The sequence below is a fragment of the Carassius gibelio genome, chromosome B3 (assembly GCF_023724105.1).
Source record: "Carassius gibelio isolate Cgi1373 ecotype wild population from Czech Republic chromosome B3, carGib1.2-hapl.c, whole genome shotgun sequence".
NCBI lineage: Eukaryota > Metazoa > Chordata > Actinopteri > Cypriniformes > Cyprinidae > Carassius > Carassius gibelio.
This window is the reverse complement of record NC_068398.1, coordinates 33,180,744-33,206,695: the sequence shown is the minus strand read 5'-3', so window position 1 is coordinate 33,206,695 and position 25,952 is coordinate 33,180,744. Positions and strand designations below refer to the sequence as shown.

Below are 25,952 nucleotides of genomic sequence, written 5' to 3'. Positions count from 1 at the left end.
TAGACTTCTCAAAACGTTTAACAGTTTTTTGTCACTTAAATACACTTAAACTTTAATTTAATACTAAGAATGTGATTTAAAGCCATTTCAAAAAAGTGGTAAGCGAGTTCAAGGTGTGATCAAAGTAGGATCAAAGAGCTTTGATGTGTGTGAGAAAAAAAATCACTCAGAAATGTTTTAGCTTCATGATTGTTTTATATTTCATGTACATTTCGACCAATAGCTTATACAGACATATAAAAATTAATCTGGAGCCCCAAAGGGCATTGGAGATAGTATTCTGCCCTTGCACAGGGCTGTTATTTTACAACCACATATAAATTGCTACTGGATAAAAAAAAAAAAAAAAAGCTTAATTTTCCAGAATTACAAGGTGTTTTTCCCTGACAGAAGTACATTAGTTTAAGGCTGCTGAGCAAAGAGCCCCAACATTAAAAAGCCAGTAGATTTATATGCTACAGAGATTGTACTTTACACAAAAAAGAAGACAAATGTTTACAGTATTTACACATAACTTAGATCTATAGTTTTCCAATTATGAGTAGAATAAAATCATTTCACATGGAGAAAATAAATATAAAAAGATACTTAACTATACTTGTCATAAGAACAGAAAAGCAAGCAAATTCATTCGTATTACATCAACACATCATACGCAACAGAAGATTGTCATCCAAGACCAGAACGGAAAAGTTTATGGACCGCTACATGGAAACTAAATCTATATTTACAATGCTGTTCAAAAATTTGGGATCAGTAAGATTTTTTTTTTTCTAGGCTGATCAAGATCAAGGCTGCATCTATTTGATCAAAAAACTAATATTGGTCTCCTATCTTAATATACTTCTACATTTATCAGCCATTACTCCAGTCTTCAATGTCACATGATCTTTCAGAAATCATTGTAATAAGCTGATTTATTACCAGTGGTGAAACTGTTATGCTGCTTAATATTTCTGTGGAACCTGTGATTTTTATTCAGGATTCTTTAAGGAATAAATGTTAAAAAGAACCGCATTTATTCAAAATAGAAATCTTTTCAAACAATTTAAGACATAACCCTTTTTATCCACTTAATACTTAATACAATAAAAGTATTAATTTCTTAAAAAAATAAAGAAAAATTGCTCACCAAACACTGTTCTTTTTAACTTTTTGTTTATAAAAAAAATATTTCACATATCATGATAAGCAAGAAAAAATATATAAATTTTGTGCATGATTTACTAATTTGTTCCATCGATTTATAAATTGAGCACACAATTTACTAATTTGTTTACTCGATGTACTAAAAATTGCTAACGATAGATTTTTGGTTCCCTCGATTTGCTAAATCGTGCGCACAATTTGTTAATTTGTTCTTGTGTTTTATAAATCGTGTGCACGATTTAGCAAATTAAGGGAACGGATTAGTAAATTGTGTGCTCAATTTATAAATCGAGGGAACTAAATAGTAAATCATGCACACGATTTAACCTTCAATTTTTTGTCCGGCGCTCCATATAAATCATCATATTAGAACTGGAGTAAATTCAGCGTTGCTTCACAGGACTAAATTCTATTTTAAAGTACATTCAAATAGAAAACTGTTATTTTACATTGCAATAATATTTCACAAAATTACAGCTTTTTTTCTGTATTTTTGATCAAATATATGCAGCCTTAATCAGCGCAAGGAACGTCTTTAAAAAACAAACATTAAAAAGCGTACTCATCCCAAACTTTTAAACGGCAGTGTATGTTACATATTTGCTGTTTCTTCCTCTAACAACATGAAATCAGTCCAGCTGACTCCAGACCGTCACCTAGTGTTAGCATTGGATCATCAATGTCGATTTGAGCTTCTAGTGCTGAGGTCACATGCACGCAGGAAGTCTTCTAGCACCATAAGAGACAATGGCCACAAAGGCTAATTGTCTCAGAGCCCTGCAATCACATTGTCAGGTCGGTGGGGATCTAAATATGTCTGTTCTCTTGAAATGAATGGCTTTTTTATCTGACATCTGTAGTGAGAGATCACAAACGACTTCCTCTGGACTCTCGAGTGAGCCGCCCAGTTATACATACTGTACCATGCAAATACAAACAGATCAGGACAGCTGTGTTTTTATACGCATAGAGACACAAGAAAGGAACTATAAACATTGCTCAAAGGCTGTCCCAGAAGGCAGTGTGTGTTGCCGTGAACAGGCTTTGGGGAAGCGGTTTGGATGCAGACATCACTTCTTGTTGGCGATTCGTCTCTTCCTGGTGGCCAGCATGTCGTAGAAGGGGTCCCGGCTGATGCTCGCTCTGAAGGAGCAATTAAAGGAGATGTGAGGGGGGGCAGAGAGACTTTGGCATCTTTGATATGGAAATGTATCACATATATAGTACACACATCATAGAAAATAGTTTGTTCAGTGACCTAGTTTGGTTTCCATGGTTTCTGAGGACAGACCCCGCCCCCGTTTAACCCCGCCCCTTGTTTTTGAGACTTGTCCAGTGCAAGGCCAGACCTGCTAAGATGAACTTTTTTCACAAGACTATCAAGCATTTCAAAATGGTCACTAATGATCTGTCTTTGTAGATGGTAAACAGCCATGCTGCTCATTAGGTTTAGGTTAGGGTTCCTATATTCCTCCCTGTTCTCTCTTTCTCTAGTTATAAACTGTAAGTTCTTGGAGATTCAGAGCAGAAAAAGTGCTGTTGTATCTTGCAAAGGTTGCTGGGAAATGGGTTTAATTTGCACAATCTATGTTCAGAATAGCATAGTATTTCTTTAATATCTGAATGAGTTTTGATTCAGCAATAAAAAAAGCAACAAATTACATTTTCCCAAAATGCTAACAGAATGTCACTCACATACAATATGATGAAATTGATGCATCAACAAGGTATTATTTTATTGTGCACTCTTTTACTTACTATTTGGTAATAGCTGGTAGTACACAGAATATACAGCACAGACCTAAGCTAGTAATATGGCACTTATCTATTCCAAACATATCCTTCCTCTTTTACTATATCTACCCTGATTTTACTATCCTGAAAATAATTCTGCTGAATGGATTAAACGTGTTTCAATTAAGTTCTTTGGGCTCAGATTCTGCACCGACAGAACTTATTTCTGCTGAAAGACAAAACCAACGGGAAGCCCTTGTTTTTGGACTGTTTCCAAAGCTAGACTGAATGGTCCCCTACCCTGAGCGTTTAAAGCATGATTACAGATAAGCAGATAAGGATTGTGGGTCATAACTGTGCCGACTAGACAAAACCCTCTCATCCTACAGCATGTCTCTGAGAGATGAGACACGCTAGTGCTAGGCCTGGATTAGCGGAGAGAACCGGTCTGCAACAGGTCCCGCCGGAGTTGACGGCTCATGGGGGGTTAAGCTCTGACTAATCTCCACTGATGCCCCATGAAAACAGGGGCTATGTGATGAGACAGCTGTTTCTGTTGAAAACACCATCACGACTAGTGCTCTTAAAATCCACTGCCGTCCCAATATGAACAAAACCACAGCTGATAGCACTGTTTCAAAACCTAGTGAGGTGAAACTCTCAAGTCTAAGACTTTTTTTTGCAATTTCTTTCATGTCATTTAAGTAATCCCACAAATTCTAATTACTGGAATGAGTGAATTAGATTTTAGAGACTTAGTGTAAGAGGAACATTAACATTAACGTTGTCACTGTATTTCTTGAGGAACATGGTTAAACCCAGTGATGAGATCACTGAACAAGACTATTTAATGATTAGAATATGTTCAATAGGAAGGAAATCCTACTTAATGGATTTGATCCATTCTTCCTTCTCCTCTGGTGTGGGCGCTGATATCCTGTAGACCACGTGGTTTCCCTCCACCACCCTCCCATCTGCCTCTGTCTTACAGGCCTTGATCACTTGACCTTTATGGTTGGGATTGTACAACTCGAAGCAGTTCTACATAAGAATACAAAACATGTAATGTAAGGATTTCATGATCTTCTACAGGTCTAACTATCAAGTTTGTTGGGGCACTCACAGGTTTCCTGGGTTCCTCCACCTCTCTGATGCTGAGGTTCTCCAGAGGAATAATTCCACGTGGTTCCTTGTCCTACAGGCAGGGGAAACCCATCAAAATGGATTTGGGATGAGAATAACTCCTCAAACTCTCAGGAAGGACATGGTGCTCAATCCTGTTCCTGGAGGTCCACCTTCAAGCAAAGTTCAGCTCCAACCCTGATCAAACACAAGTGAACCAGCTAATGAAGATCTTCAGGAGCAGCTGATGATTACAGACAGGTGTGTTGGATCAGGGTTGGAACTGAACTTTGCTGGAAGGTGGACGTCCAGGAACAGTATTGGCAAACCCTCATGTATATTACACCCCAAAAACATGTACTTAACAACCAAAAATAACAAAAACTACTTACTGTTGTGTACTCAAAATAGTACAAGCAGTTGTCGGTCAGAATAAACCATCTCCTCTTCCAAGTTTTTACACGCCCACCTGCAAAGGAAATTAAACAGAACTTATGAACCAACAAGCAGAAACTAAATCAAGGCCAGTGACCCAGTTTCTGAGCAGTATATCGACTAGCGCCAATGCAACAATAACATACAGCTCCTGCTTCTCATTTCTGGAATATAAACAATATCTTCTGGTGGAACACATTCTTTTGGAAATGATCTGGCCAAGTTTAGTTCTGCATATTCAGCGTAATATATCTTTTTCCATGTTAATATTTTCTCCCATCCCATTTGAATGCACAGAGATAACTATAAACCATGAATTTGTTTATAAACCATGAATTAGTTGAATTTCTGAAGAGTTCGAGCCTGTCTTAAATACTAGCCTCAGCCTTTGTGTTTTTTTTTATTTGAGTGACATCATGCAACATAGACAGTTCATCTCCAGTGCAAGCTCTGCAAAAAAACACACTGAAGCCATGGAGAGATCCCCCTTAAGATAACAAATAACAAATAGGATACTATAGTCTAGTGGACCTCACGGTCACATGCAATTGAAGGACACAAGACCACAAGTCTACATTAAGTACAGTATTTAAGACAGTGCACTTGGGAACAACGTGGAGTAAGTTTGGTCAGAACTACTTGTTTCTTAAAACAATGGAAGACGGCAAGACAATATGGAAACTTGTTTGGAAACAGTAACCCTTGTTAAGACTAAGTCACTCCAAATCGATTGGAATCTGATTTAAATGACAGTCCACACTGCTCAGATCCGATTTGTGTATCCCATCGTGATCTTTCATTTTATTGAACATCTGTATTGGCAATACAGTTTGCAATGTAGATGTTGTCACTCTTTATCATTCTACATCTAATGAGAAAACGGCATAAATGTAGAAAGCTGGAATGCATGGATTTATTCCATGATGCTGTCTCTACCAGTGGAAGCTTTTGGGGGAGGTAGTGGCACAGTTTATCCAACATTTTGAGGTGAAAATGTTATGTTAATAAAATTCACAATTCATGTTAGTTAATGTTTTAGAATGTCTCTTTTTTGTTTGTAACTTCACAGCTGTAATAGTTGGAAAGTTGGAAAGCTTGGATGTGATGAATGTATTGATGTAATTAAGAAGGGGAGGTGGATGCCGGGGGATAGAGGAGCTCTCGTGCCTCCGATGTTAAAAAAAATTAGCCAATCAGAATCGAGTGTTCACTTTCAGCGCTGAGGAGTGTTAAGAAAAGAAACATCGTAGGGGAGGCTAGCCTCCCTTCTGCTATATCAACCAATTCTCATGGAGAGGTAAATTAGGCGATATTGGTTTGAACGTCTCGCGCTGTGATGATAATTTACCAAGTACTTATGATGAGTAGCGATAATTAATATTTGATCGACGACAGATTTACCAAGCTGTTATTCAAACAGTATATATGCAAATTAAAACTAAAGGGAGCTAGAACACACCTAAGCTGGATATCGGCAACAGCAGCAAGCTTAATTAAATGGCACAACAGACTTTTAAGAAGGGATGGATGTTTGTTTCAAGTGATAGGATTATCTTGCTGTATGTGTCGTTTTCTTTTCGTGTTTTGACTGAAAGCAAGCAAAAAAAGCCATTTTAAAGTGGTTAAGCAAATAATAGCCTAATAATAATAATAATCGGCAGGGATCCCCACACAGTACAATTAGTGTGGCTCCTCTATTTTATAACCCACAAGCCGCCACTGGTCTCTATCATTCTCTAAACTCAAAGAGACCAGCAGTATTTTGTCAATTGTCAATTTCTGCTTGAATTGCACTTTGCAAAAACACAACTTTGTTTCTGCAATGTTTTCTACAAACAACATCAGATGCGTCCTATCATAATAAAGGGCAGAAATGGCAAAAAATGGTCGATTTCAACTCCTGACCACAGTATGTGAAAACAGAAATGTCTGGGAGCAATGCTACGCCGATGAGAGATGTTATTTAAGACAGATGTCAAAGAGATCTTGGATCAGTGCTACCCTTATTTGGTTTATTTTCAAATATTCTTTACAAAAAAGACAGGCCTTAGAGTGTTCTAGACTGAATTTTATGATTGAATTAGACATCGAGTCTCATTGCGAATGTAGAAACGCCACTATCCTGCTGTGGAACATGACACATAGATATAGACATGCAAAGCATCTTTCTCTTACATCCCCACACATACATTAAAGCTTCTGACTCATCTACAGTCATATCGTTCCTCTGCTGTTTTCTAGAGCAAGCGGCACTCTTCTGTTCTGTTTTTGGCTTCAGTTACTTGGTGTATCCAGCACAATGCTGCCGCAGGCTTATCTACCCCCTCTCCTGACTCCAACTTCTCCAACCCACAGATGCTGAATGCACATCCGCAAGGAAACGTACTGCATAGGGAGAGAGATTAGAGTCGTGCTATCTGCAGTTCCCTACTTGCAGTGTGAGAGATCACAAGTGATGTTTCATGGTGTGTGGCTCTCAGTGAGGGAGCTGAATGGAAGAAGGAACAATGACACAATCCCAATGAGTCAATTAACACATGCATGCTTCTGTTAGTACATGGCCTACAGAGCAAAGATCATCACACTTTTGTGACAACATTCCCCGATAGCATATTGTCACATTATATGGGGTAAACAAATGGAACGTGTCATCAAATAGCCTAGCCTTTTCAAATGTTATGAAAGTTATGAATGAAAAAAACTAAAAGAAAAAATTATGAAACATCAAAAAATGCAACTTGTAACATACAAAAAATAAAACCTCACTATAATTCCTCTTTATTACTACTCCTACACAAATTATTGTATATAAAAAAATTTTTTTATCTGTTTTAAAGGTCCCCTTCTTTGTGATCCCATGTTTCAAACTTTAGTTAGTGTGTAATGTTCTTGTTAGAGTATAAATAATATCTGTAAAATTATAAAGCTCAAAGTTCAATGCCAAGCGAGATATTTTATTTAACAGAATTCACCTACAAAAAACAACCCGTTTGGACTACATCCCTCTAGTTCCTGCGGTAATGACGTCACTAGAACAGTTTTTTTGACTAACCTCCGCCCACATGAATACACAAAAAGGGGGCGTGGTCTTGTTGCGCTCCAACGGAGAAGAGGAAGAGCTGCATTTGTGTTTGTCGCCATGTCGTCAAAACGCTGTTATTTTCCAGAAAGTGTATTTTATTATATAAGTTGATGCGTTTAACAGTTTCTGTAACTTACTACACAAAGGGCAATGCTGTTTAGCTTTGTTAACTAGATGGTAGGGCTGTGCACAAAAAACGAATGCGATTTTCATGCGCATCTGTGATTAGAAGTACGTATATCTCCAGCACATGCTCATGCCCACTTGCTTCTCAAAACTAGTCCAATCTTGTTCCAGGAGGGCAGCGTGCACTAAGCTGGTGTCGAATCACAACACAGGAACCGCTGTCCCAATCAGAACTCGTTACGTATTTCTGAAGGAGGGACTTTATAGAACAAGGAAGACATCAGCCCGTTTTTATGACAGTGAAAACAGCGGTATACATATAGGTGAATTGTGTGAAAAATACTGTGTTTTTTTTACACACGAAACATGAACATGTTATATTGTACACTGTAAACCCAATCAAAGCTAAAAAAAAAAGCGGGAAAAATTGGACCTTTAAAGACTTTGTGATAACTTCCCTGTGATGACAGAGAAATAATTATTGTTGATATAATTAACAGGGAACTGATATAGATACTGTATCTTACATAAATCGACATCCATTGAGCAATAATATTTTGGTGATCATGTTCCAAATACTTTGGACCTAAGGTGGGAAAATGTATATATATACAAAGTGTACATTCCCACAAATCCAACAGGGATATTTTTAGTGAGGAAAACCATAATTATTTGGTTGGAAAAAGCTCCCCACTGCTTACTGCTGAGGGGGGCTCATAAAGATTGTGTGGGTATAATGTGTACCTTCATTATTACAATGTATAGAGGACTCCAGGGACATTACGTAGAAAACAAGGAATGTTGTGTGTCCTGAGCCAAACAATACAGCTGAGGTGTGACGCTAAACCAGACCATATGCACTAAACTGACCTTTGACCCCAGGAGCAGCCAGTCAGAGTAAAGCAACCTAACAATACACACATCCCTACAGACAGGAAGTAGGAAGGCCTTGAATGACAGTCAGGAAAGGATAAATGAAGGTTACAGGAGATGAAAAGAGGTGCCAGAGGTTGAGATGAGGGAATGATGGGATAGATCTGTCCTGGGTACCTACCTCCTGTAGAGACAGCCAGTCACAGGACAGAAAATGAGGGTCAAAGGGCAAAGTGTGTAAGGAAAAAAGAAGGAATGTTCAACATCAATACATGAGAAACAAAGCACCACCACAACACATACAAACACACATTTAGGACAGACATGACACACATAATGTTAGGAGACGGGACATCGGAAATACCCAAACAACTGTCATTTGATGCTTGACAGACAAATAAAAGAGGCACATACGAATGAAACACAGCAATTACAAACACCTTCTGTTTGGACAATCCCCTGCTACAGGGATTCATTTGTGCATCCAGATCAGGCTTCATACAGCAACTCTAATCTTGTAAAGCCAGACACTGAACTATCAGCATAAAGGCTGGTCCACACTGGAGCTTATTCAACAGCTGCACACTAAAAAAAATCAAAATAACTAGACAAATGACCAGTCATATTTTTGTTTTCACGTGCCATTTAGAGGTGGATTTAAAGGAAGAGTTTTAAATAGGAAAAATATATAAACTTTTTGGTCATTTTTGAGTGAGATGCCAACGGTATAATCAGAAACAATGATCTATGCTAAGCTAAGCTAAAAGTGCTCGGCTGAATGGATTGGAAAACCTTAAAACTCCACTGTTTAACTCTAGGGAGTTGGAAACTTAGCCCATTTCAAAAAAGTGGAGTGTTCCTTTAACTGAAATGATTTTGAAAGGAGACTAGGGACCAATTCTCACTATTAACAAGTTTCACATTACTAACAGATTGATTATTAGTCATTATTAGTTATAAAGCACGACCATATTTTAGATCCCTTAATCCGACCCCATTTCTAAAGTTAACAACTACTTTCCTAACTATTAATAAGCATTTTTTTAAAGAGTTTGAGGAAAAAGTTATAGTTAATAGTAAATGAATGGTGAGAATCCCTACACTAAAGTGTGACCCAGTTTACTTTTTACTAAATGCATTACACTCTAAAAACAAATATACACATATTTATCAAATCTCTAAAGTAATTTCAGATCTGCCAATAAAATACAACAGTAATATTTTTTTTCCTCAGAATCTCTCATTATACCACTTGCAAACTTAACTTTGTACCCAGGCAGATTAAAAAAGATGTTATTCAAACAGATTAAAGTTTGCCAAATCCATTTGACATCAGATTACAGAGTAAAATAGGTTGTGAGCAGTGTTTCAGTTTTTTACATGCCGCTTGCTTAGTTTAAATTGGGTGTTACATCTTGGTTTTTTTTCATTATGTGTCCCTTCCTCCCTTGCCGGATACAACAGAAGCCCATTCCAGGACCTCACGATTTACTAATTAAAAGTACCACAATCCTTTCTGTGTTCAAAAACACTGCATTCTGCTTTCATCCTATTCTTGTCTCCCCACAAAATGTTTCCCTCCTAAACTGCACACTTTTCATGAGTGGCTGTAACTCTATGTGTCAGGCGCTCTGTCCCTATGAGACGGCGTGCTTCTGCTGAAGGAATCCCTCGCAGTGATGTGAAAAACCCATTAGGATGGTAATGAGCAGCACTGTGTTCACAGCTTTCCCTGACACCACCTACAGGCTCCAACAGACCACATCTCGGCAGAATACATCAGGGCGAAGGGACTGACCTAACTTGAGCAGCCAGCCCTCGCGGTCCGGGTTGAAGAACGTGTGTGTGAGGTCATTGCCATCATCTTCAGGGATTTTGAAGGGCTCGCTCTTGATGCTCTCGTACAGGTTCTGCGAGAGAGAAGGGACATTAGTGCTCTTAATGGATGCAGATGAGCATATTTGTACGTCTGTCTCTGTTAAATATTTAAAGCAATCCTATGGCTGCTGAGTATTAATTATGATCAGACATGAAGTTTAAAGTCAGTCATATGGAAAGTGAGAGAGGAAGAAGAAAGAGGAGAGTAAAACAAGTTCTTGCAGTTAGTGCTTGGCCCCCGAACTGGGCTTCTCTAGCAGAGAGAAGAAACTCTTACTTATGTTGTGTTATATTATTCATCATTAATGGCTCAGTCTATAATTTCAGCATTGGCATGGTTTAGAGATCCAGTGAGCGGCTGTTACCCTGAGCAGCTCTTCTGGCAGGTCTCCTCCGTCATTAATGCCTCTGTTCATGGAGATGAAGCGCTCTACGGGGGGTTTGTCTCGGACATTGGGATTGTGAAGACTTGTGTTTAACATAATGATTGCAAAGGACAGGACATAACATGTGTCTGCAAAGACAAAAAACAGATACGAAACTTAATAACTACACTGACAATACCACACATTATTTGTATAAAATATCTGACACATCTGTAAAAAAAACAAGGGGGGGTGAAATGCTATTTCATGCATACTGAGTTTTTTTACACTGTCAAAAATTAAGTTGTACGTTTGAAGGAGTATTTCTGTTCCAAAAATACTCCTTCCGGTTTGTCACAAGTTTCGGAAAGTTTTTTTCGAGTATGGCTCTGTGTGACGTTAGATGGAGCGGAATTTCCTTATATGGGTCCTGAGGGCACGTTTGCCGGAAGAGCGCGCGCTCCCGTGGAGCAGAGCATTGACAGCACAACAGACTTCACTGATCAGAGCGAGAGCGTCGCGAAATGTCACAAAAGGAGTGTGTTTTTGGTTGCCTGGGCAAGACAACCCTGCACAGATTACCAAAAGAGAAACAGCATTAAGGGACCAGTGGATGGAGTTTATTTTTACAGAGCATCAACGGAGTTGTGCAAGTGTTTGTGTATGTTCCCTGCATTTCGAAGATGCTTGTTTTACAAACAAGGCCCAGTTTTACGCCGGATTTGCACATCATTTATTTCTTAAGGATAAAGCAGTCCCAACGAAAAAGGGTCACGATTGTGTGTTGGAACCGCAGGCGGTGAGTAAAACTGCTTCAAATATCTCTGTGTTGTTAACTTAACTATCGGCGCGTAAGCACATCAAGTAAGCAACATGCGATGTTGTCATCAAACTGCACTTTCCACATGTACAGCTTAAAAAAAAAAAAAAAAAGACGACAAACTCTTAGTCATTTTCCAAAACCGCTAAGCAAATATATACAGTTTCAGTACATACCACATAGAGACGTCGTTTGCTGATGCTGCTTTTGTTAAATTTCAGCCTCTGGATCTGATTCTGGATCATAAATAAACGGCTGAATCTGACCGTTAGCCATGGTTTGTTTTGGATGTTTTTTTCCTCACGGTAATGTCACAGCTTCCAAACGCTCTCAACGCAAAAGCCTACTCGCGCTTGTGATTCTTTAGCTCCGCCCACACGTCACGCCTCCAGCGGCTCTTGTTTTTCCGGGAAAAATCGGTACAGACTATCTTTCTCTTATGAATATAATAAAACTAAAGACTTTTTGGAGTTATGAATGATGCAGTACTACTCTATAGGTACTCAAGATTAACAGGAGATTGAGTGAAAACGAGCATTTCACCCCGCCCTTTAATATGTATTAATATGTGCTTTATACGTACACCCAATATGTTAGTAATATGCATGCTAATAAGCAACTAATAAATAGTGAGAACTGGTCCCTATACTAAAGTGTTACCAAAACTCAGTCAAATGTTCTGAAAACTTAAGCGAGTCTAAAAAAACAATTCTCAGTATTACTTAGAGCCAAAGCCTGACATAAGTGTGGGTGTGAGTCACTAGTGCGGTGAGATACTTCAGCTTCAGTACAGCACAGCCACTGTTTACTCTCTAAACACATCATGACATGAGCTCTTAACTCGAACAAGTGACTTTAAACAAGTGTCTGTTCTGCCAGTATTCAGATCCGGCATAAACTCACTAACAGACATAACACCATCAACATCAAACCAGCCATTCATTTCAGAATAACATAATCTGTCAGCTGTGATCAGATAACTGGCATGTGCTTTTCTCCAGACTTGAGATTTTTGAGATAAATCGGAGGAAAAACATGCAGATTTGACTGAGCATGTTTTGGGCCTGGTGTTTTCTGACAAACATCTCTCTGTGAAATAGAGTCTGGACAAAAAGACGGTTTATAAAACACACACAGTTATAGTCCTTGAATCTGATTGGCTGAGCCACGTTCGAAGCTCTTGTAAATTACTCTACAAACATACACCTTTGTTTACTTTGGTGTGTTGCTCGGCAACACTTTGTTGGAACCACAACTGATTCTGAGGAACTTCATTGTTCGGTTGAAGAACACCGTTTTTATTAATATCATTACACTTTATTTGCTCTTTATTTTATTCTGTGAAACCTTACTATATATAGTATATGGAATAACCGGTTTATAAAAGCAATAAGCCCCGTGAAGCTGAATGTGAATATATGACTTATTTAAGGAGGTTTTAATCACTTCGCGTCATGCCTAACAATGCCCCTTAGCTGTTATAAATTAACTGTAAACCACAGCTTCACAGTGTTTATTGCTTCATTGCATTAGTATAGACACTGGCAGTTTTGCACATGTCTGACCTGTGGACTGAAAGACTCCCGGGTTGCACTGGCAGTACCGGGACGCAAACGCCTCCATCATTCTGTCAATCTTCTGAGCCTCACCAGGAAGTCTGAAACTCCAGAGAAACTGCCTGTGTGGAGAGAGCAGATCCATCATCAAATCATTCACCAGTGAATCTAAACAAGTCCTGGTCACATTTACACAAAATCTAACTATTTTTACTGTATTTTTAATCACTGTGTTATTTGTTTTGTTTTTTTACAAATCAAAATGGTAGAAGCATAAATAGTACCATTATATATAAATACTTTACTATATAATTTATTCACAATTTCTTTTATATTACAGTAATCAATTTTTTTCATTAATTATTTTTTAACTGTCATTAAAATGTCACAATGCAAAAAAATTAAATATATATATATATAATTAAAATATTTAGTAACACTTCAGTATAGGGACCAATTCTCACTATTAACTAGTTGCTTATTAGCATGCATATTATTATATATTGGCTGTTTATTATTATTTATAAAGCACAAATTAATTTATGACCATATTCTATATACTATATACTTAACAACCACCTTTCTAACTATTAATAAACAGCAAATTAGGAGTATATTGAGGCAAAAGTCATAGTAAATGGTTCATTAATGGCATTAATAAACTTCACTCTTAGAATAACTTTTTTTGTCTAAACCTTTTAAGCACCTTTATTTTTAAGAGTGTTATGATTTTGGAGTAGAAACCAGTTCAGTATTGTATTACTGGGATAATTCTAAGCCAAAAGTCCTCTATATTTCAACTTGTCTAGACAGGAGGCATGCGTGCAGTTTTTGAGGAAGAATGAGAAGCTTCTCCCACCTCAGAGCCTGAACGAGGTTGAGGTCGGCAAATTCGTGGAGCTCTACGAAAGCCTGGAGCACTTTGATGTTGAAATCATCCCTACGAGAAAACAACAACCACACACATTAGAAACGGTTACTTTCTGCAAAGAGTAGATTCTTAAGATCCTTCAAGGTGTTCAGCAGCATTGGTGGGCTGCTTCGTCTGTTTGTATCTATAGCTATGCTTGAAGAAATCCTGTTGTTTTGACAAGTCACATCCCAAGAGGTGGTTCATTTCCCTAAGAGGCACACATGTTGCGTTTCACTGCTGCTGTTTTCCTCACTAAACCCAGACAGTCAATTTCCGGAGGATTTTTGTGATGAATCAGGCACATATCTCTCACAGCGCAACTGACATGCACTGAATAAACAAGGGTAAAAAAACACAGGAATGAAGTAAAGGGTTACCGTTCCCCCAAGTAATCCCCAATAACGGTTTTGTTCAAGCCTTCGCCTTTATAGAGGAACTGAGCAATGTCTTCAGGGGTCTGTTGCAGGAGGTCGTTCTCCAGCAGAAACTGGATCCCCTACAAGGAATTTTATTTAAAAAGGATTTTAGGATCAACCCTATAAATACAAATACAGTACAAATACTATAAATGAAAGGCTTAAGGCTTTAAAACATGGTAAAATATTTGACATCCGTGAAGATTTTTCAAATATCTAGGGTCATTGTGGAACAGACATTAAAAAGAAACTTACTTTTTTGGGGTCCATGTTGAATTTCTTTCTTCCCATTGCAATTTGTTTGTTTCTCTGTGTGGTTTTGCTGCAAATGGAAGAAAACATGTCTTAACAAAAATCCCTTAATAAGAATGAAGGCAGACAAAGACCCTCTTGTATGATTTGTTTGCAGATTCAACGTATGGAGTAAACAGTTACAAAAAGGAGTAAACCGAGTTTAAAACAATAACCAAATATTTTCAAACTAACTTTCCTGTGCTCATTGTCACAAATAGTTCCCAGTTTCCCAATGAGGTCCACTTATAATGATCTTAAATATCATTAAATTCCATTTTTCAACTCTGACTGTTACAAGGAAACAACTGTTAGTTTGTTTTACTGCTGTGCTTTTAAGAAGTCTATGTAAACACACACAGTGACCCTCATTCACAAAGTTCACCGTATCCCTCGCACTTACATCTTTGTTTATGAAATGATTACAGTTTAAAATATTTAGTTACCAATACGAGTGCAGCACTTCTAGCTTTGTTTAGCAGTTTTGCATGCTTAAAGTCCACAGAATTCAGCTGATTTTTTTCTAGAAAAAGATAAAAAATAAAAAACGGTGTAGAAAATGTTAAAATAGCCATATGGGTCTACTTATGTTATGATGTGTCTTATATAGATTTAACCGCTGCATTCTTTAATAACAGCTTTTTTGCAAAGCTGTGTTACGTTGTGACGTATTCATTAAACAATCTGCACTAAAATCAGCTGCTCACCATTAGGCTGAAATGATCCGTCATTTTGTTAAATACAAAGCTCAGCCATTATTATCAAATCATGCAATGCCGCAGGTGCTACACAACATCAGATTTACCTACTTTACCAGTTTTACTCTTATCATAAGGCTTCTTGTTGGAAGTACAAAAAAAAATACAGTAAATGCAGTCTGAGCCGGAAACAGAATTGATTAGTTCATCTTTCGGGTTTTTGACTCGTTCCTTAATCACGTGAAAGACCAATATACTAAACCAATGCAGTCTTGAGCCGGAACGAGAATAGATTAGTTCATCTCATGAGTCTTCGGGTCGAGTTTGAGTCGTTCCTTAATCTATAGTCTGAACATTGTGACAGAAATGTCAGAAATACCGTCTGGAGTTGTCACGTGATTAAGGAATGAGTCAAACTCGACCCGAAAGATCACCTAATCAATTCTATTTCCGGCTCAGACTGCATTGGTTTAGCGTATGGATCTGTCACGAGATTAAGGAATGATCTAAACCCGAAGACAAGATGTGAGGTGAGCTAATCACAGACTGACGACCCAGGTAAAGAATTAATTAATATTTTCTGTATATTATATCATTTTATTTTTGTATTGTTTGTAGTGTGATCATCATTTGCGTAAGTAATAGATGTGTTAGGGAAGTAACACGTAACATTTTAATTACATTTTGCTAAAATGAATGAATTGACTCAAAAAAAGATTTGTTCATTTTGCTGAACGAGACACAAAAGTCACAGTCGATAAGATGCTCCAAACTTCCCATCTCTACAATAGAGGTTCTGCTTTCTTTTGAGTGAACACATTTTGTTTTAAGATCAATCTTTAAGTAAAAAAATGGTAACACTTTATGGTAACACTTTAGTATAGGGTCCAATTCACACTAATAACTAGTTGCTTATTAGCATGTCTATTATTTTCATATTGGCTGTTTATTAGTGCTTATAAAGTACATATAATGCATGGCATCCATAATCCTACCCAATACCCTAAACTTAACAACTACCTTATAAACTATTAATAAGCAGCAGATAAGGGATTAATTGAGGCAAAAGTCATAGTTAATGGTTAGTTAATAGTGAGAATTGGACCCTTAAAATAAAGTGTGACCCACTTTATTTTAAGGAGCATTTCTCACTATTAACTATAGTTGCTTATTATCATACACATTACTAGCATATTGGCTATTTATTCGTACTTATATTAATAAATTTTGCAATGCACAATCATTCTAGACCCTACATTGCTAGCTATTAATAAGCTGCAAATTAGGAGTTTGTTCAGGGAAAATATATCCTCACCTAATATCATCTATTCTATATTATCTAAGTTCCTGAGCAACCAATAAGCATCAATGGCATGAACATGGACATGATTAAATGTACTCTCATAAAATCAACAAAAAAATTATTTCATATGATGCCTTAAACTCTAAACACGTTATGTTACTAAATGATGGGTATGCAACATCCCTTTCCTCAAACTGTCAATCTATATTCCTGTAAGCATAATAAAACACATAAGCACACACAGCAGACATGTCCTCTCCTCAGGTGTGAGTGGTGATGACCTTTCAATCAGATGACACATTGTGAATAGAGCGCTTAATGAATGTTTAGAAGAGAACAGGTCAGTGATGACCCTTAGACGAAAGAGAGACAGGTGCAAACAAAAACGAGCGTCAGTTGGCCTGTAATGAAAAGGAAACATTTCAATCTCCCGTAACTCACCTCTCGCCCACACATGTGAGCTGCTCGATTTCCGTCATCACTTCAGAGATCTCAAACTTCAGCCGCTGTAAAACAGAGCCTCGCGTTAAACAGTAAAACCTATACGAAACTCTAGTTACCCAAATAATGCAGCATTCTGCTAACAACACCAAGGTCATGGGTTTGATTCCCATGAAAAAAAATTAAACTTGAATACAAAGTAAGGTTTTTTTTGGATGAAACTCTCTGCCAAATGCATTTTACTATGTTATAAAGCTATTTAACTATATAGAAGACCAAACAAGGTGCTTTTTAAGTTGCATTCAATGAGGAAAACTAAAGGTTATGCTCAGAATGCAATGGCAGCTGCAATACAAAAGCAATGGCTAATACAATTAATTTAATAGTGATTTTATATAATATAAAATTAACTATTATTATTATTATCAAATTCTCTTTCTTTCTTTTCTCACCTCAATATCATCCAGCAGTTCTTTTTTCCTGCGTCGTATGTTGGACAGCTCGTCTCTCTCCTCCAAGGACAGATCTTCAGGGACTGTAACAAAGCACAGGGTAGGACACCTGTAAACATGTGCTTATTTGAGCACTGGTTGTTTTAACATTGACATATTCAAATCAGCATTTATGTGGGTCAGATGTTTCCCTCGACATTCAAACTCCAGTCATACTATCTCCAGACTCTATATGAATTATTGAGACATTCTTTGCCATAAAATGAGAGATCCTCCATAAATATTCTTCTCTTCTCACACTTCTGATGAGTATAGCCGTAAAAAGAGCAAGGTTCGTATGAACTATCTGAAAAGTCAGGGCAGGCACAATCCTTCAAAGTTTACTTTCCTGCAGAGTTGAGCTCCAGCACTGATCATACACGCCTGAACCAATCAACAGTTACAGGTGAGTTTGATCATGTTTGGATCTAAACTTGGCAGAAAAGTTATTCAAACAATATAAACCATCACAGAATTTGTAATGGTTTTACTGGTTATAATGGAAATTTTAATAACTGGTTTTAATAAAAATAATAACAGTTTTTGGTGATTTGACACTTCTGTTGGTGGTGCCCTGTTAAAACCACTAAATCATAATAGAATACAGGAAACCATTTTTAATTTTTAATGATTTTAATAGTCAAAAGTTGATTGATTGTAATATACTTGATATTTGTATTGTAAACCATTAGAATTTGTGAAGTTTTTCCTCTGCAGGGCATGTTCTTGAAGCTTCATGGAGAAAGTCAAATCCCCCAGTTCCCAGAAGTGAACAGCTTCTTTCAAATACCTTCGATATACAAAAATTGTGGGACATGTGCATTCATCTTAAAATATAAACTTTTTTATTGTTATTTGAGCATAACAAATGTTTATGGGGCAGTTCATGACAGATTTTGTTGCTTATTTGAAATATATAATAATTCATCATATATTTATTTCATTTATCAGGACTTCCCCATTCAAGCAGATAGTATTTGGTCTTGGATGCCCAAAATAGCTGTCTGGAGACAATGCAAACATGGCTGCCGAGTGAACAGAATTTCTTTGAAAGAGGTTTTGATTGGATTCTTTGATTCTTTTAGCCCACTGCAGCTGTTTTCATTGACAGAGATCTTAAAGTGGTTGTTCTGTGTTGTCTCTAATACATGAAAAAGAAGCTTTAGGATACTCTTTTATGTAATGTCTGATTTTCACTGTTCACTGTTTTGTACATTATTGTCAATTATACGCCATTCCAGTCAGGCAGCAGACTAAAATGAATGAATATGACACAATGAAATATTTGTCAAATCTAGTCAAGTCACCTTTATTTATATAGCGCTTTAAATAAAATACATTGCGTCTAAGCAACTGAACAACATTCATTAGCAAAAACAGTGTGTCAATAATGCAAAATGACAGTTAAAGGCAGTTCATCATTGAATTCAGTGATGTCATCATCTCAGTTCAGTTTAAATAGTGTCTGTGCAATCATTTGCAATCAAGTCAACGATATCGCTGTAGATGAAGTCTAAAGAACAATCTAAAGAACATAATTTGAGTCCTCCTCAGAATCTGCGTGAAGATGGTTGGGATTCATTCAGCAGCCAGAGGAAGTAGGTCACTTCAGTTTTTCTGCTGGAGCAGATTGTAGCACTCGCCAGCTTCCTGTATCCATTGGAAGAGAAATCCCATCTGCATCACTCCACTAAGCTGCTTTGAATTTCATCTCCCATTTGCACTTCACATTCAGTTGTCAATTGCTAAAACCCTTTCTAGGCCAAAAACCATGAAAAGATACTGATCAATAGTTCAAAGCTTTCTGATGGCCTGGGACGTCTATAGTGAGGTGACTGAGGCTACAGCAAACTCAGAAAACCAGGGTTCATGGAAACAGTGAATGTTTTCCATAAAGACAAAAATGATGACAACAACCACGTCCTGGCTGCACACAATGGTTTCTGGGTTCTCTTTGACAGCGTGCATAAAGCAGCATTTATTGAGCAATCCCCCACAGGGAAACCTACGTTTACAGCACAGAAATCCTACATCATCCCATGCTGGAATAAAAGAGACAAATGTCTTCGATTGTTGGCCTGCCGGACTCGGTGACAAACCCCCACACACAGGAAGCACAGGGTAATTTGATATCACTGTGGCTCTAATGCATTAAACATGACCTATAAACCAACAAGGGGAAAAGGAAAACTGTGTGCCAAAAAAATGTGGTTTCTTTATTGTGACGTTGACGTGTCAAGTGTGTGAATTTAAATACCATTATATATGTCAGTTCAAGCACAATACACAATACAGCATCAAGACCTGCACATATTAGTGGTGTTTACTGTACACATTTCAACTAACTCCTAACCCTAATTACTAAAAATTTCCATGAAACTCTGTCTGTACTCTATGTGCTACCAATGTGAGCGGAACCTCAAATAATTTTCTATGTGATTTTCAACCAAATAAACTGAAATAAATTCAATATGCCAATATGGTGAAGAGTGGTTCAGTTTGCAGTTAATGCCACTCTACCTCCTTTGTGTTTGGGTCACTTATAAAGTACAACAGAAAATGTTATGTGCACCACCCATTTCTACAAACTGGTAATAAGAAATGTTTATAAACCCTGTTACCAGCAAAGGAGAAACTATAACAATTCCCTGTAGTTTTATAAATAAAAGCCTGATGGTTTAATGGTTCAACTGCTTGGCTATATTATTGCCCAACTATATATTAATAGTTGGATATATGGTACAACCAACCCGATCTTCATACAGCACACTCACAAAGTATATATATATACTGTATATAGCCAATTTCAGGTTTGTGATTTTTTATATTGCTGCAAAATTCCATCTTGACCCACATACATTCAGTATATTCAGTACAGATCTAATCCGCTAAATGCAACTATAAAACATTTAGATATTAAGATATTACAAATATTAACTTTATGATTATTGTGAAAAATGCCATACAGGTCAAATTTATTTGGGTTTTGTGATTTCAGTGGTATTCTAAAATATGTTTTATTATATGATTTACTTACAGTAAATTAGTGTTATTATAAAGTTAATATTTCTTGTTATGTTTTATATTTTAATGCTGAATATTTTAATCATCATTATAATACTTTTTTATCATTTTATAGACATATTGATATATAACCACACATATTTTCGGGCAGCTCTACAAATATGCCCTTTTGCAAACTTGTCACAATTCAGATTTTTCTCGCAATTGCGAGTTTACATCTTGTAATTATTGCAATTTTTTTCAGCATTGCTTAAAATATATAAAGAAAAATATAAAGAAAAATGTCAGAACTGACATATCTCAACGATATTAAAAAAAAAAAATAATATTTATTTAATGGCTTCAACAATGATGGACACTGTTGGATTGGAAAACACCCCTCATATAATCTACGCCTTTTCTGTTAAATTAACTAGATAAATATGTGTTGATTCCTACATACACAGCATCAACAGTGTATAGATACTGGATAGATATACATATGAATAAACCTTATTCCCATCATCCATTTCATTCCCAGCCTCTCATGAACAATACCTCCAAAAAGGGATCAAAAGGTGAACCAATCCACCAGTCCGCAGATTAATCTTAACCTCACTCAAGAACATCCCCATCGCATCTAGACTCAGATATTAGCCGTCTTGTGACTGCTAAGACTGCTTAAAGCTTGCGTAATACTGTGCTCTCCTCAAATCCAAACACAAAAACACTTTATACAGCCACCACACTCATTTCCACCCAACATTCACATCACAGTAGCTATGTTTCCATCGTCAACAGCATTAATTCTTAAAATGTGCATCAAAAACTTAAGCGCACATTTGAGTAGGAAACAATTTTAATCTGATAAGAAAAAATGTGCATAAACTACGATAGAATAAATTCAGAATACATTCCTCCATGCGCACAGAAATAGACATGTGACTTTGCGGGATAACTTGACTAACCAGCATCCTGAACAAAGTCTGTCGTCAAAGTATTTCTGTATAATTGTCTTAGGCTACATTAAAATTGATGATGTAATGATGTAATGATGATGTGATGATGTTGAAATGATGTAGTCAAAAGCAGAAAAGTTTTTCTCTTGCGTTTTTAAAAAGTTTCACGTATGCACAACAACATTTTCAAAATTATTTGCATTTACACATATCTGCGAAAACGGCCAAAAGTGCCATATAAATGTACGTATGCCAGGCCAGTAGTTGCCGCTGTCAACTTGTTAGTAAATAATACCTGTAAGGAAGTGAAGATTATGGGCCCTATCATACACCTGACGCAATGCGAAGCAAGGTGTGTTTCAGTCCGGCGCCGCTTCGTTTAATTAGCAAATGCATTTGCGCTCATTTGTGCGCCCATGGGCCTGCTAGTCTAAAAAAGAGGTGTGTTCAGGTGCATTGCTGGCGCATTGCTATTTTAAGGACCTGAACATAGACTGCGCTACAGACCAACTCAAATCTGCTCAAAAGTTTAAAGTAAAAGGCGCAATTTTTTTTTGTTATTTAAAGAGCGCGTTGGTAGAACTGACTCATCGCGCGGAGCTATTTGAAAGCCTGCATCCAACGCATCATCCCACACCTTCTTCACCTCGAGAAGTTTTGATGGATTCCTGCTTAGATGTAGATGATCTGCTCATGTGCTTTAACTTCGTTCATGAGCAGATCGGTTTCTTCGCTTGAGAAGCATTCAGCTAAATATGTAGCTAGCTATCAACCTGGTGCGATGACACTTTGATTGGTTTATTGAACGTTAAGCCCATTAATGCGCCCCGGCGCACAGACCATTTTTCCGTCACTAAAATTTACACTTTACACTTTGTGTTTAGATCATTAAAATAGGGCCCTATATGTTGCATATGATGGTCTCCGCTGTTGGATGTAATATTGGTGAACTAAATCAACACTTTGCTGAAGAAGCGTTAGCAAACTCTTGAGCAGCAACAACAGTGTCATACTCCGCCATTTGTTGCATATGTTTGTTTGTGCTTGCCTTTACAATCGGCACGTACTATGCATGTCTACATACCTAACATATACTACGCTCGTGCATGATGTCACTGTTTTCAGAGATTCCTGTATTGGGTGTTTACACGGAAACAATAATGGTGGCATTTTCAAAAACTTGCACTTTGAAACCATTTTCAAAAACATCCGTTTTCAGTCCCCAAAACACCATTGTGGTATATAAATGAACAGGTAAAATACATAAAATGTTGCAGTTTTTTGGCTGAAAACGTTGTTGTGTAAATGGCCCCTTACACGACTGCATTCCCAAACCGCTATCATCCACCTCCGAAAGCAATTAGGAAGCTACATTAGTTGCATTTCGTCTGCTCGCTCAGAAGTTATCATATATGAAAATTACTATATTCAGCGGCTTCTCCTAGTTATCTTAGAGATATTTAGTGCCAGTTTATTAGGAAGTGATAATTTTGTTCTCTTTGACTCGTTGGATTGAAACGGTTTAATTTGAATCTTTGGATGGTAACAGCTAGCGTTTACAAGTTTTATAGAATCAACCTACCAATTAGTAACATAGTTGCTTCTGCTGGGATATGAAAAAGACACTTCAGCCTAAAAGAGAAACGTCCTTTGTGGAGACTGGAAACATCTAATGAAGAAAAGTCTTGGATTGACATCCTGATATTGTCCAGGACTGCCTCGGGACAATAGAAAGGATGTCCCTGCCCGTCTGCAGTACAGATTAAACGACTTACACCGCATAACAATAGCAACCACACAAACACAGAGCTGCCTTATCATCCTGTAACCCACTTACATCTCACATTTTCACACAAAAAAAAACCTAGTTCTGTGTCTCCGTAAGTTCACAGCACACATCTTACATCTTAATTCTCACAATATATGTTGTACGTACCATCACTCTCTGCCCCTCTCTGTTGTTCTTTATGCGGCATAGTAGTCATTCCTCAAAGCGGACCACATTGGAAACTGTCAGAAGAATGATTTCCCCGGGGAAACCGAAGTACTGCAGATACAGGCACGATGTGTTGGCTAGACTGCGTTTATTCCACACACGCTGCTTTCAAAACATAGTTTGCATATTTATACAGACCAACTGTTCAGGTAAAACCAGTTCAACCACCTCTGCTCTAAAACCACACCAGTCTCTGGTGCATTCAATCATTACGAGTGTTCAGTTTGATGGTAAAACTCACTATATATGGGTCAATTTTCATCAGGAAGTGTTTGCTGAGTTTGTTAAAATGTTGCATGAGACAGTACGTGGTTATTAAGTTTTAAGACAATCTGCTTTGTATTTAGATTTACTGCTGTTTAAGGAAGTATACATTTTTCAACAATCGTCTAATGTATAACAGCCAAGCAACCACCTAGAATATCCCAGCAATAGCACAGTAACATGCTAACAACGTTCAATACACACTACAGCAACTGTAGTAATAGTAAAGCAATACACTTGGGCAACTTCCCACAACACCCCAGCAGACACCTAGCAAAAAGTTAAAAAGCATGCTGACAACTTCAGTATAATATGTTCAAGTATTGCAGAGGAAAGCAAAACTTGGGAATGTTTTCTGTTTGTATGTAGTCACTGTAGCTGGAATTATGTTATGGTATTGTAAATAGTTATGTGACCTCATTATTTTTTTATTTTTTTACTTGTACTGAAACAATTGTTCACTATCGTTTGATATCATCAATTTAACTTGACATAATGGGACTGTTTACACTCAACTGGGAGTGGCACCTGATTCTGAGCTGGTTTCTATAATGAGTCACAAAGTTTATTTATAGCCACTCAACAAGGGCAAGTTAAGTTTGTCTCCAGGAATGCACCATGAACTCACTACAAACAGACAAGCAACTTAATTAAAAAAAATGTTTTGGTCTAATTGAAAATCTTTTTTCTGTTTTGAAACACTTTAGTATAGGGACTAATTCTCACTATTAAATAGTTGCTTAATACCAAGCCTATTATTAATATATTGGCTGTTTATTAATAATTATAAAGCACATATTCTGGATGACCATGTTCTACATCCCTAATCCTACCTAATACCTAAACTTACTAACTATTAATAAACAGCAAATTAGGAGTTATTTGAGGAAAAAGTTGTTGTTAAGGGTTTGTTAATGCATGAATTGGACCTAAAGGTTTTTAAAGGTCATTGTTATTTACAGAAAACTAAATATTGACCAACAAAATGTTTTTAGTTTTCTCTCAATGAAAATACTCATTACTTACTATATTATAGGTAATTTAGCTTTTGTTTATAGTGAAATTGAGTTGTAAAAAGCTCAATTATACTGACATTACACTGATCTACATTCAACATTTTAAAAGTATTGTTTGTGTGTAAAGAAAACATGTTGATTATAATGGTAACACTTTAGAATAGAGAACGCATATTCACTGTTAAAAGAGTCTTCCCTCAATAAACCCCTAATGTTCTGCTTATTAATAGTTAGTAAGGTAGTTGTTAAGTTTAGGTATGGGGTCACAGGTTGCACTTTATATTACAGAATGTATACTTACATGTACTTATAGTGTACTTACAGTGTATTTATATAAGAAAGTTCTGGTAATACAGGGTAACTACATGGGGTAGGGTTAGTTTTAGGGGTAGGTTCAGGGCTAGTACTAAGTTATTACACAGTTATTGAAATTACTATAATAAGTACATAGTATGTACATTTGGAACAGGACTGGTCATACAGAATAAGACTTTAATATGTGCTTTTTAAGTACTAATAAACAGCCAGTCTGCTAGTTATAGGCATGCTATTAAGCAACTACATAATAGAGAGAAGTGGTCCTTAAAAATAAAGTGTTTGTCTTATTTACTCAATCCTGTAATTTGTGATCTCCACAACAAAATTGTGTCTCTCATCTAAACTTTATTTTTATGCTTCCAGTTAATGTAATTCTCTAAAATGTTTACTTGAAAGTGATTTAGGTACTGAAACTGTAATTTCTGGCATGCTTTGCATGAGACATACTGTAATTGGGAGAGCAACGATGTTGAAATATTTTTATGTAAGTATTATGTCTTTGTTTTGAGCAAGATGGGGAAAGGGGGGTATATGATAGTGTTTACTATTACATTTTGAACAATTTATGTTATAGGCTGAGTTACAACTGTGGTGAAGAATGGTGTTTTGCGTGAGGACAGCTACACAAGAAGTATTTTGATTTAGCATTCAGCAAGTGTTGATCAAAAGCATAATGTCACTTGCTCACGGGCCATTCCCTTAT

At 36.9% G+C, this 25,952-nt stretch overlaps 1 protein-coding gene across 2 annotated transcripts in view; it reads right to left on the bottom strand.

Annotated features, from left to right (window-relative positions):
• Window positions 1-175: 175 nt before the first annotated feature.
• Window positions 176-25,952, bottom strand: part of cyth3b (cytohesin 3b) — a 41,580-nt gene continuing 15,803 nt past the window's right edge. The window contains exons 1-13 of one of the 2 annotated variants that reach the window (XM_052552642.1): window positions 23,592-23,755; window positions 17,655-17,737; window positions 17,203-17,267; window positions 14,725-14,791; window positions 14,431-14,549; window positions 14,000-14,080; window positions 13,150-13,262; window positions 10,765-10,913; window positions 10,320-10,431; window positions 4,398-4,474; window positions 4,007-4,078; window positions 3,770-3,924; window positions 176-2,292 (exon numbers count right to left, since the gene is read on the bottom strand). In XM_052552642.1, coding sequence (XP_052408602.1) covers window positions 2,220-2,292; window positions 3,770-3,924; window positions 4,007-4,078; window positions 4,398-4,474; window positions 10,320-10,431; window positions 10,765-10,913; window positions 13,150-13,262; window positions 14,000-14,080; window positions 14,431-14,549; window positions 14,725-14,791; window positions 17,203-17,267; window positions 17,655-17,737; window positions 23,592-23,640 — 1,215 coding nt within the window. In that variant the 5' untranslated portion in view covers window positions 23,641-23,755 and the 3' untranslated portion in view covers window positions 176-2,219. Of the gene's footprint in view, window positions 2,293-3,769; window positions 3,925-4,006; window positions 4,079-4,397; window positions 4,475-10,319; window positions 10,432-10,764; window positions 10,914-13,149; window positions 13,263-13,999; window positions 14,081-14,430; window positions 14,550-14,724; window positions 14,792-17,202; window positions 17,268-17,654; window positions 17,738-23,591; window positions 23,756-25,952 lie in introns of those variants that run through there. The other variant, XM_052552643.1, reaches the window with a different exon arrangement.